General features: G+C 38.5%; 1 protein-coding gene across 2 annotated transcripts in view; it reads left to right on the plus strand.

The window, feature by feature from the left end:
• Positions 1-16,152, plus strand: part of brip1 (BRCA1 interacting helicase 1) — a 41,009-nt gene that overhangs the window by 22,953 nt on the left and 1,904 nt on the right. For both annotated transcript variants that reach the window (XM_079823522.1, XM_079823523.1), the window contains 5 exons: positions 9,953-10,124; positions 10,190-10,311; positions 14,939-15,051; positions 15,149-15,231; positions 15,527-15,805. In XM_079823522.1, coding sequence (XP_079679648.1) covers positions 9,953-10,124; positions 10,190-10,311; positions 14,939-15,051; positions 15,149-15,231; positions 15,527-15,805 — 769 coding nt within the window. The remainder of the gene's footprint in view (positions 1-9,952; positions 10,125-10,189; positions 10,312-14,938; positions 15,052-15,148; positions 15,232-15,526; positions 15,806-16,152) is intronic.

The raw sequence follows: 16,152 nt of genomic DNA on the forward strand, positions 1-16,152 counted from the left end.
CCACGGGCTGAGAGCCACAACAGAGCCATGTCTTACGTCACTGTTTACGTCTCATCTCTCTCAGCAACGCTAGTGAGGCAGCGGCAATGTTGCCAAGTATGTGGTTTTGCCGAGGGCTGTTTTTTCATGTCCGCGGGATGAAGCGACCCCAATTATGTGATATTTAGCCCCGGGAATGCGAATTTTAGTGCCAAAAAAACACATATTTTACCCCCAAATGTGATTTTTACTGGGGAATCCCCCCCTGGAACGCGATTGGGCTTGTTTTGAGTAGCAATTGGGCGGGTTTGTTGTGAAAACCTGGCCACCGTGGGCAGCGGGAAACACACACACACCAGGCTTGTTCGAGATGCATCGTCACTGCGCAGACCGATCCACGTATGATATAAAAAAAAACCGCATGAGTGAATCAAAAGCATAAGGAGTCATGTGCTCTCGCTGGACTCGTTATCATACGGCGAACGGTCTCTGCACAGCACCGCTGCGAACAAGCCTTCCATCAACAATGCAAACGTTGCGTTACTATTGATTCACATGGCTTTACGATCCTACATCGGCATCAAAACACAACGCAAACACAGCGAATCCAACGCATTCATGCAGTTCGCCGTAATTTGTATAGACGGAGATTACAAACGAGCAGCAGCTGTTAGCTCCATTAGCTGCTATTTCAAACATGGCGGATCTCAAGTAATCAGGTCTTACTTCTAGCCCTGGGGCCCGTTCTTCGTACCTCGCTAACTCAGTTAGCTGGATTTGATTGTTGACGATTTGGCATGACCTTGGATTGTTTGGTTCTTCGAAGCTCATCCTGAACTTGCTGTCATAGCAACAGGTCCGTAAGCTTAAACCTGCTCGGGAGCAGGCTTATTTCATGTAAACAGGATTAGATTGCATCTTGAGGTGATACTTAAAATCTGTCCCAGCCACTGCTACTTTATTACAAGAGTGCATTTCTGAACCAGGGGCAATAATAATCATTTTAAATAATAATATAAAAATGTTATATTGTGTATGAGAATGTATAATGTTGTGTATAATACTAGACAGCCACTTGATTGAGCGATTTATTTGTGATGGAATAATTACTTTATATAACTTTATTTTTATTGGTTTACACACATCACATGTTGTACAGTTAATCTGAGCCGTGCATTAAGTGATCACGGATATTATGGGAGTGGCTTGATGCAGCGCAAGAGAGGATAATTTGATCTTGACCCATAAGAAACTTGAATACTGTCACGTTACAAATCTGCTTCAAATTGAATTAAAAATGAAATTACAACATTGAAATAAAAATGTAAAGGGTGTACAAATACTGTATAAAATCGTGAATATAAATAATTGGTAATCATGTTATAAAAAAACAAAAAACATTTATCATTTATCTATTATAACTTTTATGTTGGTGTGGTGGTTTGGCTGTTTCCTTATAAAGGTCCAGAAATTCGTGGGGTTTTTATTGTATAATTTGTCAAGTTTTTTGCCAGGTGGCTTTTTAATTATATGATGTCATTACGTTGCTGTCTTGACGCCAGCCAATCGCTGCATTGCTGATCGTGGTTTCGAGTATCGATGCATCTGCCCTCTTCAGGGAACACAAGAACGCGCAGTGATCTTAGATCATTTAATCCAGATATTTTAATCCAATCCGCAAATTCGTTTGAAGAACCAAATTAGCCAGAGATCAGTTATCACGATTAAAAGATCTGGGATCTGTCAAATCATCTCAGATGTAATAAGCAACGTACGAAGAACGGGCCCCTGTTCTAGCCCAGCAATGTTTTGGTGCTACTTAAGAACCACTTTTCCTGGCTCGGAGCTGGGGCTTTGTGTGTGGAAACACAAAGAACCGATTTGAAACTAGGCTCTGGCTCCGATCTAGCTCTGGCTCTGCTTTGGTGGAAAAGGGGTATCAGACCATGAGAATAAAAATTATCTAGTCTGATGAAACTCTTTGGCCTGAATGGCAAGCGTCATGTCTGGAGGAAACCAGGCACCGGTCATCACCTGGCCAATACCATCCCTACAGTGACGCATGGTGGTGGATGCTGTGGGGATGTTTTTTGAGACCGGCACATGCCTAGCACCGACGCTCCCCACCAAACCTGATGGAGCTTGAGAGGTCCTGCAAAGAAGAATGGGAGAAACTGCCCAAAAATAGGTGTGCCAAGCTTGTAGCACCATACTCAAAAAGTATGTATTTGTTGCCACAGGTGCTTCAACAAAGTATCGAGCAAAGGCTGTGAATACTTATGTACATGTAATTTTAGTTTTTTTATTTTTAATAAATTTGCAAAGATTTCAAACAAATGTCTTTCATTGTTTGTAGAATTGAGGAAAAAATGATGAATGTAATCCATTTTGAAATAAGGCTATAACATAACAAGGTGTGGAAAAAGTGAATACTTTCCGGATGCATTGTAGGTGGCCAGTAGATGGCCTGCAATATAAGCTGAAGTAGACGTTTCGTCATTCAGGGTAATGTTTTTTTCAGTCAGTGTAATGCTGAAAGATTTTTACTTGCCCTGCCAAAATTTTCACGGGCCCCACCAAAACAAAAAGTATTATTAGTATTTTAATAAATATTAAGACAGATAAAATACAGGTAAACAGTCAGTACTAAAATAAGAACAATTGAACAAATTACAAGCCATAGCACAAATAAATCAGGGCAGGACTGAGGGGCCCCTGGGCTTGAGTGTATGTTTGGGCCCTACCTACACTACAAATGACCTCAACTAGAACATCATTATAGAGTAGCAAAACACTCAAATTTTCTAGAACAATTAATATGCAACATGCCTAGCCTAGTCAAAGTTTAGGGGTAATATTAAATAGACATTATAATGCTACAAAATACAGGATGTGAAACCTGAAATGACACTGAGCAATAAAGCCAGAGGTGAACTGTATTTTTAAATGTATTAAATGTCATATCTGTGTCCTCTTATGTCAGATTCTTACATTTAATCAATCAATCAGAATAAGAAGAAACTGTATGGCTATTACCAATAAATTAAAGTCCGTATCAACAAAATCCATCTTTGTATTTACACTTATAGCAAGCTCAAATGTGGCATGAATGGATTTGCACTGCAGTTGCTTGTGTTGGTGTAATGCATTACTAATTAATTAATTACTGTAATTAAATTACTTTTCCTTCAAAAAGTAAAGTAAGGAATTACTATTAATTTATTTATTTAGTTACACTTACTTCTGATGTGATTCCTTTAAATACTGTAGACTACAACAATTCTATATAAAACAATTGTGGATTTACCACATTGTTAAAATATAATGTAACCTTCTCCCTTTAAATACTTTGGTCAGTTCAAGAATAATGTATGCAATTTTATATTATTTATTGGAAAGAATTAAAAGAGCAGCTTCCTGTCTATCTTTATATTGTTCAACTGGTCGAGGTTGATATGGGATGGGAAGTAATGGAATGGTTTTTAGAAAAAGAGTAATTAGTAAAGTAATCTAATTACACTGTTCTGTTGAAGATGTAATTAGTAGCTAGTAGTTAATTAAAAAGGCTACTTAAATTAAATGATAGGCTACTTTTTAAATATGAAATTAAAACCGCCAGTAGGTGGCAGCAAGCACTGTATTGAGTGAGTTGAATCCTTCATTCAACCAATTTGTTCAAATTGCAAACGACCGTTTATGAATGGGTAGCATAAATAAATCATTTAGCATACTCATCTGATTCGTTCAAATATGCTGATTCTTTGAGGAATAAATCACAGTGTTGCTCGGAGACGCAGCGGTTCTGCTGTTTGTTCTGTTTTCTTTGATGGAGCGAAAACAGAATGTGTCTATGGAAGTTACTCAGTAACTTGTTTTTTTGAACTGTTGTCACAATGCTGATGTTCGGAAGACAGCACTGTTGATTGTGTAATAACTCGTATATCATAGATTTATGTTATAAATATAAAGAACAAGAACTCATTAAATAGATTTTTTTTTCACACATTCTGGTGACATATCTGCCCCGCTACTGCAGTGAGACGGGAGTGCTCGAAACCCTTCAGATTGCATAATTTAGTGGAAAACAACAAAAACGATCATTCTCAAGAAATGATGCGTGAACATGAGAAGCAAAAGCGAATCGCCCATACGCATCTCTCTGTGAACGCTTTGCACCAGTCTTTTTGCGAAACAGTTTAAAATCTTTTAAAACCATTAAAAAAAATCTTAATTTTATATTTATATATATATTCGTGTATTTATATATTATGATACATAATATAAACACAGTCCTGTTATACAGTTGTGGTCAGAATTATTGGCATCCCTTGTAAATATGATCATAGATGGCTGTAAAAAATAAATCTGCAATGTTTATCCTTTTGATCTTTTGTTTTAAAATGCTCAAAAAAATCTAACCTTTTATTGAAGTAAAAAAAAATTAAGTGGGGGGTAAATCACAATATGAAATGAATGCTTTTTTTGGCCACACATTGGCCATAATTATTGGCACCCCTAAAATGTTTTATGAGTAAAATATCTCTCAAGTATATTCCCATTAATATTTCCATTTTTAGCACACCAGGGTGACTATGAGCATAAAAATGTCTAGTTATGACTTACTTCTTGTTTCACATGAGTATAAATATGAGAAACAGAAAGGCCAAATTCCCTTAATCATCCATCAGAATGAGTAAAACCAAAGAATATTGTTCTGATGTGCAGAAAAAGATTGTTGAGCTTCACAAAATAGAAAGTGGCTGTAAGACAATAGCTAAAGCATTGAAAATCCCCATTTCCACCATCAGGGCAATAATTAAGAAGTTCCAATCAACTAAAGATTGTTACAAATCTGCCTGGAAGAGGACGTGTCTATATCGTCCTAATGCACGGTGAGGAGGAGAGTTTGAGTGGACAAAGACTCCAAGGGTCACAGATGGAGAATTGCAGAGATTAGTTGAGTCTTGGGGTCCGAAAGCCTTTTAAAAAAATCTAACAACCCCTATAAATCACCACAAGTTGTTTGGGAGGGTTTCAAAACAATCTTCCTTGCTCATCCCAAAACAAACTCCAACATTTTCAGTTGTCAGATACGACTGGAACTTCAAGAGGGACCTGGTTCTGTGGTCGGATGAAACTAAAAAAAGAGCTTTTAGGCAGAAAACCCACCAGATGTGTTTGGTGCAAACAGCGATAAAAAGTACCCCATGCCCACGGTTATTTTCAGCCTATTTTTTTGGTCCTGGACATCTTGTTCAGATACATGGTATCATGGATTCTAGCAAATACCAACAGATATTGAAAAAAAGCGCGCGAGAGAGAGAGAGATAACTATGTATCAAGAACTAGTTAAGTAACTTTTTTTATTATTATATATACAGTCAAACCAAAATTTATTCAAACACCTTCAACATTTTCTCACACAGTTTATTCGTTATAGTTTAGAAAATGGTAATAGTTTAACTCTGAGTTCTTTCTTGTCATATGCTGTGTCAGAACAAATTTATCTTCATAACTTTGATAGAAGGGTATATAATGGATTATTATCAACCAATCAACTGTCATCTATTCATTTTAAGTACACAATTAGATAATACCAATTTAGGTCAACCAATTACTAAGCAGTGCTTAATTTTGTTCAGTCAGTGGTGTAAAAGGTCGCAATAGAAATTAAAGAAAAAACACTTAAGCAAAACATGGCCAGGTCAATGTGTCTGAATAATTTTGGTCCCATATTTTTATCAATTTTACAGGTAGTCCACTGTATGAAGAATTGTTGGGTATATGTCACAGTTTACTTTATTTTGCTATCATCACTTACATAAATTAACAGTAGTGTCCTCCATCCACTAGTAAAAAATGATATCTGGTGTCTGAATAATTTTTGGTTTGACTTTAAATGAACCATATTCTGGGCCCTATTAAAAGCCAAGGGTGCCCCACCACTAACATCTCTTATCTCCGACAATTCACAGGTTTTCTTACTGGATGAAGTTTGATTGATCCACTTGTTCTGTTCAAACTCTGTCCATTGATCACATAGTTTCAGAAGTGTATCAAAGTAAAAGTTTTTGTACTGCTGTCGTGCCATTTGTAAAGTGTGCAATTCCCTTTCTTTAAGCTGCCCATTAGTAAGGCAACCCCTTTATTCCAGCTATAGATATCAACAGAACCATACTTGAAGAGATCTTGTTTTTTTTTTATCTGTGGTGTTTAGTTCTCACTGTTGGCCTCACTAATGGCCTGCTCCGTGTCAGCACTGAGGAGTGTGGGTGCTTGCAGGCAGGTGGCAGGGACGCCACTCTGCTTCGTCCTTGGCGTGATCATCACTGTGATATTTGCAGCTGAATTATTTACAGCAACTACACGTCGTCTTCTGCCGCCACCAGGGCACTATGTTTCATTTATGCCACACTACAACCAAGTTTGTCCATTATTTAGGCCTTTTGCAAAGGAAAAACAGCTATGTGTGTTGTCACATGACAGAACGGCATCAAGGTTGGAGAAAAGTAGATAGAGTAATGTAGGTGGCAGAGGAAATGAGAGCGTGAAAGAGAATGCACAGAGTCTTGCTTCGCAGTGCCACCTCGCCTCCATGTCCCCTCAGAGAACAGCATCCGGTCTACTTAATCTAGCATGGTGACACAAGCTGTGTGATGCATATATTTAGTCGACTAACCACAATGAATTATTCAGCTTTTGTTGTGCCTGTGGATGTTTTCTAGATAGTCTTCACTCCACTTTGTTTTATCAACAACTTCTATGGATGTGTTAACCAGTTCTTGTCTAGACATCTGAGATATGAGCTTGTTATTGTTACTGACAATAACATTTTACTTTACTACTGTAAACATATTTACAGTGAATATAGCATATTCAAAATTGTTCTGCTAAAATAAATTTGTTCTGCTGGATATTGCTAGATTCATTTACTTACCGTAGTTATATATTGATTAATTAATTAATTTACAATCATTTTTTAAACTGATTTTGACCACATATCTGAGAGGATTGAAGAAATGGGAGTTGTCTGAATGCAGAATAAAAATATTTTACAACATAATACAAAGTTTTGTTATTTACTATGGTAACAGGCATGGATTGTGAAGTTACCTGATTATACTGACATCTGATTCACTTCTGTCTCCTGTTGATTCGCTTCTGCCTTATGTTTTATGTTCAGGATCATTAGTCACCTCTTAAAAACAACTGTCAGTCAGTAAATACTACTGACTGTGTGAACAATGTGTTCGTTGTGGTCTATTGCAGATAATGTTAGTCTGCTGCAGAGTTCTGAAGATGTGAGATTCTGGTCTGCTGTAAGGGGACCTTGAATAAAGCATGAGACTGGGTCACTGCTGTCGTGAGCTCCCAGCCCTCGGGAGCAGTGTGAAAGACTAGGTGTCAGAAGTGGGGCTACACACGCCTTATACACTCTACACACTGGTGGTTAAATGCTGTCTAGTGCTGTGTTGTTAGACATTCTCACACTTTACTGTAATGTTACAGTTGGAAATCATTGTATTGGTCCTTAAACCTTTTTAATCTGAAATTAGGCAGTTATTGTCATTCTCCAGATGTACACCGTGGAATAAGGATGTGAGGTTAAATGCCTCTTATCATTTGTCGCAGCTTGTTTGGTACTAGTGTGTTCATGTCGTCTTTGAGCACGCCATCTGTTTGATGGCACTGTCACTGACCTCAGAGAGGGATGGTGTAGGGTCACTTCTGCAATGTTTGTGCACCTGAGCCTCAGCCAAGTGTGCAGATTGACATTTTCATTCTGCTCTGTCCTGGTCTAGGCCCTGTGGAAACAGCGCTGCTCTTGTCAGATAATGCCTTTGAATTAGGCATGAAGGCCATGTGCTCATCCCATCTCCACCACCCCCACAAACTCCCATTCCTTGTCCAAACATCTTAAAACAGAAATGCACACTTTCAGTTCCTAATTTCCACTGGCAACATTGGATGCTGTCCATTTATTCTATAATTGTTGATGTTTTTAAAGGCAGGTTCAATTCTTCACATCTTTTTGTTGATATATGAACTGAATGTGGTGTTTTCAGTGGTTTTTCTTACTTGCGTGAGCGTTTTTAAAAAATTATTTATATGGATGGATGGATTTTGTGAAATATGTGGTTTTGAGTCTGTAGAATCTTGAGTTTCTTCCTCATTGCTAACTAGCTTCTCTTTTGGGTTTTCAAACTATGGCTCTGGTCTGTCAAAATGAGGGATGTGGAAAATGTGCCTGTAATGAAATGACTGAATGGAAGCAGACATGGAGTGATGTTTACTCACAGTGTCTGTGAGATAAAAGCATTAGGACCATTACCCTTTGAGCCAAGGGACTCCTGGAGTGGCACTGTATTGTATTTCGCCCGCTTTTATAAGGCTTTACAAATTACAGCTCTGGGAATATAAACAACAAGCTTATACAAGGAGTCTTTGTGCTTGCATGTGTCCCTGTCTTTTAAGGGGCAGCATTTTATTATCCTGTTATGCTCAGGTCATCATCGGGTTACACTTCAGGCCAAGCACAAATTAATAACATTGACCCTTAAGGTGAATTTAAGATGCCGAATACAGCATCAAAACCCATCAGTTGTATTCGTCTAAATGAGTCATATTTTTTGTTTCAGATTCTTTTCCTTTTTTCTCTTGTCCTCCTCCTCTTGTCATGAACTCTTCCACAGAAATCTGAATTTCCTCCAAGTACAGTGTGTATAATGGCTGTTTTGTTCCTTGGGCAGTCTACTGAGAGAATGCTTTAATAATTCACCTTTTGTTCATATCAGATTTGCAGTAATTGTTAGTCTTTGAAACAGTGACATTTATGAGTTTGTTGCAGCTTCAGCTGTCATATTTTATTGAAGACAAGTTGCTTGTTTGTTCCTATAAGCACAGACCTGGTGAAATTGGTGCTTGCTTCACTTCACAGTCACATCCGTGTGTAAAAAGTTTCAGGCACCTCAGATGGGTATTAAATATTTAGTAGTTGTGAATTCAATGTCGTCTTTGGTAAAGTGTGGGCATGCATAGTTTTTTCTGTCCTTTAAGCAACAAAAGTTGTGATGATCCTAATACCGAGCCCTGAGGCACTTCTCCATTCCTTATGTTTTAGTTTATCTGAATGAAGTCACAAACATCTCATGACTCCAGGATTTTTTTTTTTTTTTTTTTTGCTGATCACAAGAACTTTTGCTTGACCCTTCTAACACATTTCCAAGCCAGTGAAGATTCGCTTGGATTGTAAAGGCATGCCTATTCAAGAGGAAAATGCATACAGCAGAGACAAGAATTGCTCCCTGTGAGGGAGAGCTTTTAGATCAGTGTTGCTCCCTTGGGGGTCACTGACTTTTTTGCACTAACAATAGCACTGTAACAGTGATTTTTATTATGAACAGATTTTATACTCGCAATTTATCGGTTCTCAGTAACGAGAACTAGAGAGAAGACAGAAAAGAAACGTCCTGTGTCTTGCTGTGAGCTTTCGTTCTCAGGCTTTTAGTGTGCAATGTACATTATTCGTTAAAAATACAAGAGAAGGTCCAAACCAGCAAATTGTTTGCAATGCAAACAGGAGGTCTGCATTTATTAAACTACAAATTACTGGGCACCCCGGGTTCAGACATTCCTCTTCAACTGAGTCTTGTTTTTTATTTTAATGGGGGCCACATGGATGCTGCAGTTTTGAATCAGACTTTTACGCTCCAGAATTTGTTTTTCATTATGTTTGTTATTAACAGCATCCTTGTTTACCATTCTAACTAATTCCTATTATTACTGTACACTAATTACAAATGTTTTGCACCAGAATATAATTTAAAAATGATTTGTAGTGAATTTACTTATTATTAGCATTATTATCCTAATGTAACTAATATTATATTACATATTAAAAGTATAGGATTGTCTTGTTTTGGGGGGTGCACTGCAAATAATATCATTCTTAATACATTTTTGTGTTGAAAAGATGTTGGATAAACTGAGGGACCGCTGGATGAACACAGGTCTGTGGGATAAGCTTAAGGAGCGAAAGACTGTGATCACTGAGCCACGTGGTGGTGGCAAGGGTGATTTTGATGAGCTGCTGCAGACCTACTATGAGGCCATCAGAGGAACAGCAGCCAACAGTGAAGACAGAGGTTAGTGTTGATTTTACTCCAGATTCCTGTGTTGTCTGTGTGTTGATTATGATTTATTTTCCCAGATGGAGCGCTGCTGGTAGCTGTTTGCAGAGGGAAGGTGAGCGAGGGCTTAGACTTCACCGATGACAATGCCAGAGCAGTGGTTACTATTGGTATCCCATTCCCCAATATCAAGGATTTGCAGGTAACGGTCTGAAAACAAGCATATCACAATTAAAACATGCATGTATTTGATATATCTATGAAGTTTCAGTTTTTCAAGGTCATCTTACCGGCGGTAGTATCATCTGGATAACTCTATGATCTGATGAATAGATCTCATGGATGATCTTTCAGAAAATAGCAGATGTAATTAACAGAATCTGTAAAAACTTAACATATAACATCGTTCCAACCAATATTCATGGTAAAATCACTGTAATGCCTGGCATCAAAGTTTATTGGTTTAGTAGTTGTTCTAGACAACTGGATGCAATTTTTGTTGGTCAATATTTGACACAATAATGGCTTAATCAGCTGTGAACTGATGGTAAAGATTCCCTTTAGAGAGTGTCTTTGCTAAGCTATTGTTGTCTTTTTATAAACGGATTATAAACTTTTTCACTTTTCTTCGTCTTCAGTTCAACCCTGAAGTATCATTTGTCCTCTCATATGTATTCCTATCTTTAAAAAGTTACATTTATAGGCAGAACAACAGTTCTCCCCTTGCTGTGATCCGTAAATGAATTCAATAGTGATTGTGCTGTGGTTTGCCTGTCCTTAGCAGATAGACCTGACCTTTAAGCTTCCCCCTCTGTCTACCTTGCTGTCAGAGTATGTTGAAGCCTTCCTAACTGGGTCTGTCACCGTGGGGATATGTACAGATGATTGACACTTCCGAGCCCTTCACCTTAGCGGAAGCTGTTGGCGTGGTTGTACCCTTACCTCTGGGAAGGCCTTTGATTTTTTTTCACTTCTGCTCCAGTGGAGGTTGATTGAGTTTGCCATTTTGGATGAGTTTTGGAGGGTTCTGAGGTAGGTTTTAATCATGTGGCTTGTTGCGGACAAGCGATGAGTTGATGTGCCAGAGGGGGTGAGGAGCAAGGAAGCGGGGGTTTCTAGTGCACCTGGCCAACCGTAATGCTTCTCCTTGTCTCAAATGCCACATGAAGTGGTTGACAGCACTCAAACGTGTTTGTTTACTGCCCTCGATTTCCCCTCAATTCCTCCCCCTTTGACACAGGTAATGCTTTGCCTCATTTTCCTAGTACAGGTTAAAAAGATGAAGAATGGCGAAGGAGTTTTAGTGTACTCTTTCTTACCCTAAAAAGATTCACTTGTTTCTTGAGCTAATGCTATTCATTAAATACGAATTAGTTTTGCAATTAGGAGAGAAGTCTATCCACAATTTCCATCTTTTTAAGTTTTGATACTTTTTTCAGGGTTCCCATAGTGATGTTTTCATGTAATTGAAATGTCTATTGTGAATATACACTTATGTTTTGTATCTGAAAGATGTCAGAAAAATGCATTTATTTGAAAAAGGCAATTTGTGAAATTATTATTAGAATTTAAAATTACTCTTTTCTGTTTTAATATATTTTAAAATGTAATTTATTCCTGTGATGGGAAAGCTGAATTTTCAGATGCCATTACTCTTCAATAGCGCATGATCCTTCAGAAATCATTATAAAATTATTCTTATTTATCAATGGTGATTGAACATTGAATGCTGCTTTAAAAACACATTCATTTGAAATGGAATTTCTGTTTGACTAAATGGCTTGCTGTAATGGTGATACATTTTTAAGTGAGCTGTTCTTTTGAGATTTCTTTTTTTATATAGGTCAAATCAGTTTACAAAATGATAAATTATTTAATAGCATATCAGTCTGAATCTAAATGTTTTTTTCCAAATCTTTGTTCAGACGACTGGAAAGGTCATTGAAATCCATTTACTAAAAAGTGGAAACTATTTTAATCAGTCATTTTTAATACATCTATCAATGTGTTGTTCATAAACAACAGCTCACTCAACAATTAGCAATTAACAACATGACAGTCTTGCGTTTACATACACTGACAGCCTGCATGTAAAGCTTTTTGAGCATTGATACAAGATGATGCCTCTCCTTTGGTTGAGTGCATGGGGGGTGGACATGACCCCTGGGGATATATAGGATATGACCCTATTAATGCAAAGTAAAGAGAGTACACTGATACTATTTACTGTCAGAGTGCAATGGTTACTCTGTTCAGAGCAAATTAATGCTTGCATCGACACTCACAGGGCCATTAAATAGCCACAAAGAATATCCTAGCAACAATGCACAAAAAACACTTCATTCTTGGCTGCGAGTTTTTAAAAGGCTGGTGCAATTTTCTTCAGAAAATGTAAAAATCTATATTGTTTTATTTTTTTTAATATTTTGGACCGTACACACATACTTAAATCAATTGTGACTTGTGACTTCACTTTCTATTCTCCAGTCAGAGTAGAGGTCCTGTTGGGTGGATGCCTGCACAGTCTTCCCAGATAGACAGAAAAGCTATTAAAGTGCCTCTAAAATGAGAGTATCGCTTTTATTAGTCCGTTATTGGGAGCAAGATCAAAGGTGAACTTTAAACAGTCTAAGGCATTGTAAGCCGATGGTGCACACATAAAAATAGCCTCTGGTGAACATAAAAACTGGAGGGAGCATGTTTTGTTTCACTAAGAAAAATAATCTCCTATTTAAAAGGCAGTAAAAGGGCTATTCCAGCTGATGCTGTGTCTCGATGCCTAATGAACAGCTTGAACATGGAAAGTGTGTTAAATTGTAAAGGTTTGTGTGGAATGTTGTATCTTGTTTCTCTTTGATTTTCCTTTTAATTGAGGAGCCGAGAACTCTAAGTGTGACCTAACACGGACAGACAGCGGGCTACAAGATCTCAGTGATGGGCATAACGGCGGCAGTGTTCCGCTCTGGTGCAATGCATGCCTCTTGGTGAAATGTCTGTTTTTAAGGATGAACAGGTAAAGAGGTTGAAGCTGATGTGAGAGTGGGCTATCTCCTGACATTTTACGTAATCCCTTCCAGCTTGCGGTTTCTTGCACATTGAGGAGATTTGGCTAGCAGCGAGAATTGGCTTTTTCACATATGCAAGCTGTCATGTCGGATTGAGTGTTGACATGGGACTGGGAGGTGAAGGCCTTGATAGTGAAATAGACTCTGATTGGATTTAGATGACAGTCCGCCTTGGGGTAACGGCCTTTAGTTGACAACAGGATCTCTATCCAGATGCTTTTAACCCTTCCAGTGGGTTAGAGATTGAGATTGTGCATCACATGGCATGTGTGAATCAAATTCACTCATGCCTAAGTGTTTGCTCTTCTATTCAGCCCCATGTGTATATCAACGTGTCCATGTGTTTCTAAATATTCCTGACTAAGATGTGTGACAACATCGCAGATGACGCAGAGCTGATGTATACAAGAGACAGGTCTTACCTGCGACGGTCATGCCCTTGTTCAGGTTTTGGCATCTGAAACACAGTAGCTGTCATAAATAGTTAAAGGCTTTTGCCGTCCTGTCCCATCAGACAGGATTTGAACTTTTCACTTGTCAATTCAAAAAGGTTAGCGTTAAAACCGTGAGGGCAGTGGGTGAAAATTGATGGATGCATCCCTGGCATTTTTATGGCAAAGCTGATGCCTATTGTCTGGTGGCCTCTTTCTTCCGCCTCTTTGCAATGGATCAGCGGGCGTGGGCAGGCAAGTATGAAAGCACTACAGGCCCAGGGTGTCATCTTCAGGGGAGCCTTGCCCTCTGCAGATCACCCCTCACCAGTCCTACCTCCTGCCAATGTTAATCTAATTAGTTCTGTATGGGCTGTACGATGCTGACACAGCTGCCTGATTCCCAGGTGTGGCCTGTCGGGCCTTCTGATGTATATGAAATAGGTGAAAAAAATGTATACTGTCTACTATGTTTAGAGTAGAATCGTTGTTTGTACATGACAAAAATCTGCCATAATTTACTGTCATTTTAAGCCTGAATGAATTTCTTTCTTCTGTGAAGCACAAAAAGCGAAGTTAAGCAGAAGGACCAATGATTGGCTCTTGATTTGCTCCTTGTCGAGAGTAAACCAGCAACCTTCCAGACAGTTACAAAACCTGAAAATGTACCACTACACAGCACAGCACGAATTATATGCTGTTTGTTTATTTTTCTCAGCATGGGGTTCCATGGGGTTTTCATAGTCCTGGAAAACTCTGCAATTATAAACCTGGGAACTTTAAAATCATATTTTCCAGGCCTCTAAATGAATAAAATAGGAAAAAATCATAGAAAGTATTTTATGCTCACCAAGGCTGCATTTATTAATATGAATGCAGTGAAAATAATATTGTGAAATAATAATATTATTACAATTTAAATGATTTTTTTCTGATTCGATATATTTTAAAATGTGCTTTATTCCTGTGTTAGCAAAGCTGAATTTTCAGCAGCCATTACTCAAGTCTTGAGTGTCACATGATCCTTAAGAAATCATTATAATATGCTGATTTGGTCATCATGAAACATTTCTTATTATGTTGAAAACAGTTTAGTACCACTATAAATGCTTTACTGTCACTTTTGATCAATTTATTGCGTCCTTGCAGAAATTCATGCAGCACTTGCGTGTTCATGCAGCAATTACAAACATAATTCATTTTCCTAAATGTTCGGGAACCCTTCTTCTAAAATGCACTTCTATCTTGTACCCCGAGCACTACCTGAGATTCTGTGTAGGGGCTACTTTAGTCCGAGTCATTTTGTAAAAAAATGTTTTGCTTTGCATTGCAGGTTGAATTAAAGATGAAATATAATGACAAACATGCCAAGTCTAGAGGACTTCTGCCTGGTGGGCGCTGGTACGAGATTCAAGCTTATCGGGCACTAAACCAGGCACTCGGAAGGTAAAAGCCACAGGAATTTCAGGGTTGATATTTATGCAGTTAGTCTGACATGAAACAAAACTTTTGCGATATAACGATATGTTTGCTGACCTCATAGGTGTATACGACATCGAAATGACTGGGGGGCACTTATACTGGTAGACGACCGCTTTAAGACGAACCCAAACAAATACATCACAGGTGGTGTATAATCTCTAAAAATGTTTTTTCCATTGTATCGCCCAGCTGTAGTTCCATTTCTGTATCACTAGATGGAGATAATAACCTAGCGTGGGTTTGAAATGTTAGACTGTGGGCTGCGGCCAGATAATGTGTACATAAGGTCTTGCTCTTTTACATGTAACAGTGATGGGTTGAAAACATTCATTACTTGAAAATCTACACGGATTGACAGCACTGTGGTAGAGTGTTATGAAAATAGTGGTCATGTAGGGTGGTTAAATGTTTGTCAAACGCTGCTGTCCTCTTCTCTCAGGCCTGTCAAAGTGGGTGCGTCAGCTAGTGAGGCACCATGACACCTTCACTGGCGCCATGCAGTCCCTGGAGTCCTTTTCTCAAGGCCAGCGGGGGGCAGTAGAGACCTTCGAAGAGACACAATCTCAGGCTGTCCCTCAATACCCCAGCCCTTCCAATGTTACCTCTCCCCCTCCTGAGATAATCACCCCCAACAAGCCATTTGACCCTCAGTCTCCACCGCCAAACCTGCACACTGAGGTGCAGGCAGCCAACTCTGAAAGCAAGGGTTCTGAATCAGGTATATTGCTTGGATGTAAACTTAACGATAATGCTCAATAGGTATTGGTTTAACATTCTCATTAGTGCTCTGAAGGGAGTCACTGTGTTTGGTGATGATGAATAACTGTTGGGCCAACGGTTTCCTGCTTCACTCCATTAAAAGCCCATCACTTCCATAAAGTTCTTTTATTATGAAGCCTTTTTGGATTATTTATTTCTTGCTTTAAAGGAGTAGTTCACCCAAAAAATGAAAAAGCATTTACTTACCCTGATCTCAGTGTAAACAAACATGGTGGTCTTCCTTTTGTTGAACCAAAAAAAAACGGAGAAGCAAGATAATATGGCTTCGGAAGATCTTGAATATAG

The sequence above is a fragment of the Gobio gobio genome, assembly GCF_949357685.1.
Source record: "Gobio gobio genome assembly, chromosome: 8".
NCBI classification, from domain to species: domain Eukaryota; kingdom Metazoa; phylum Chordata; class Actinopteri; order Cypriniformes; family Gobionidae; genus Gobio; species Gobio gobio.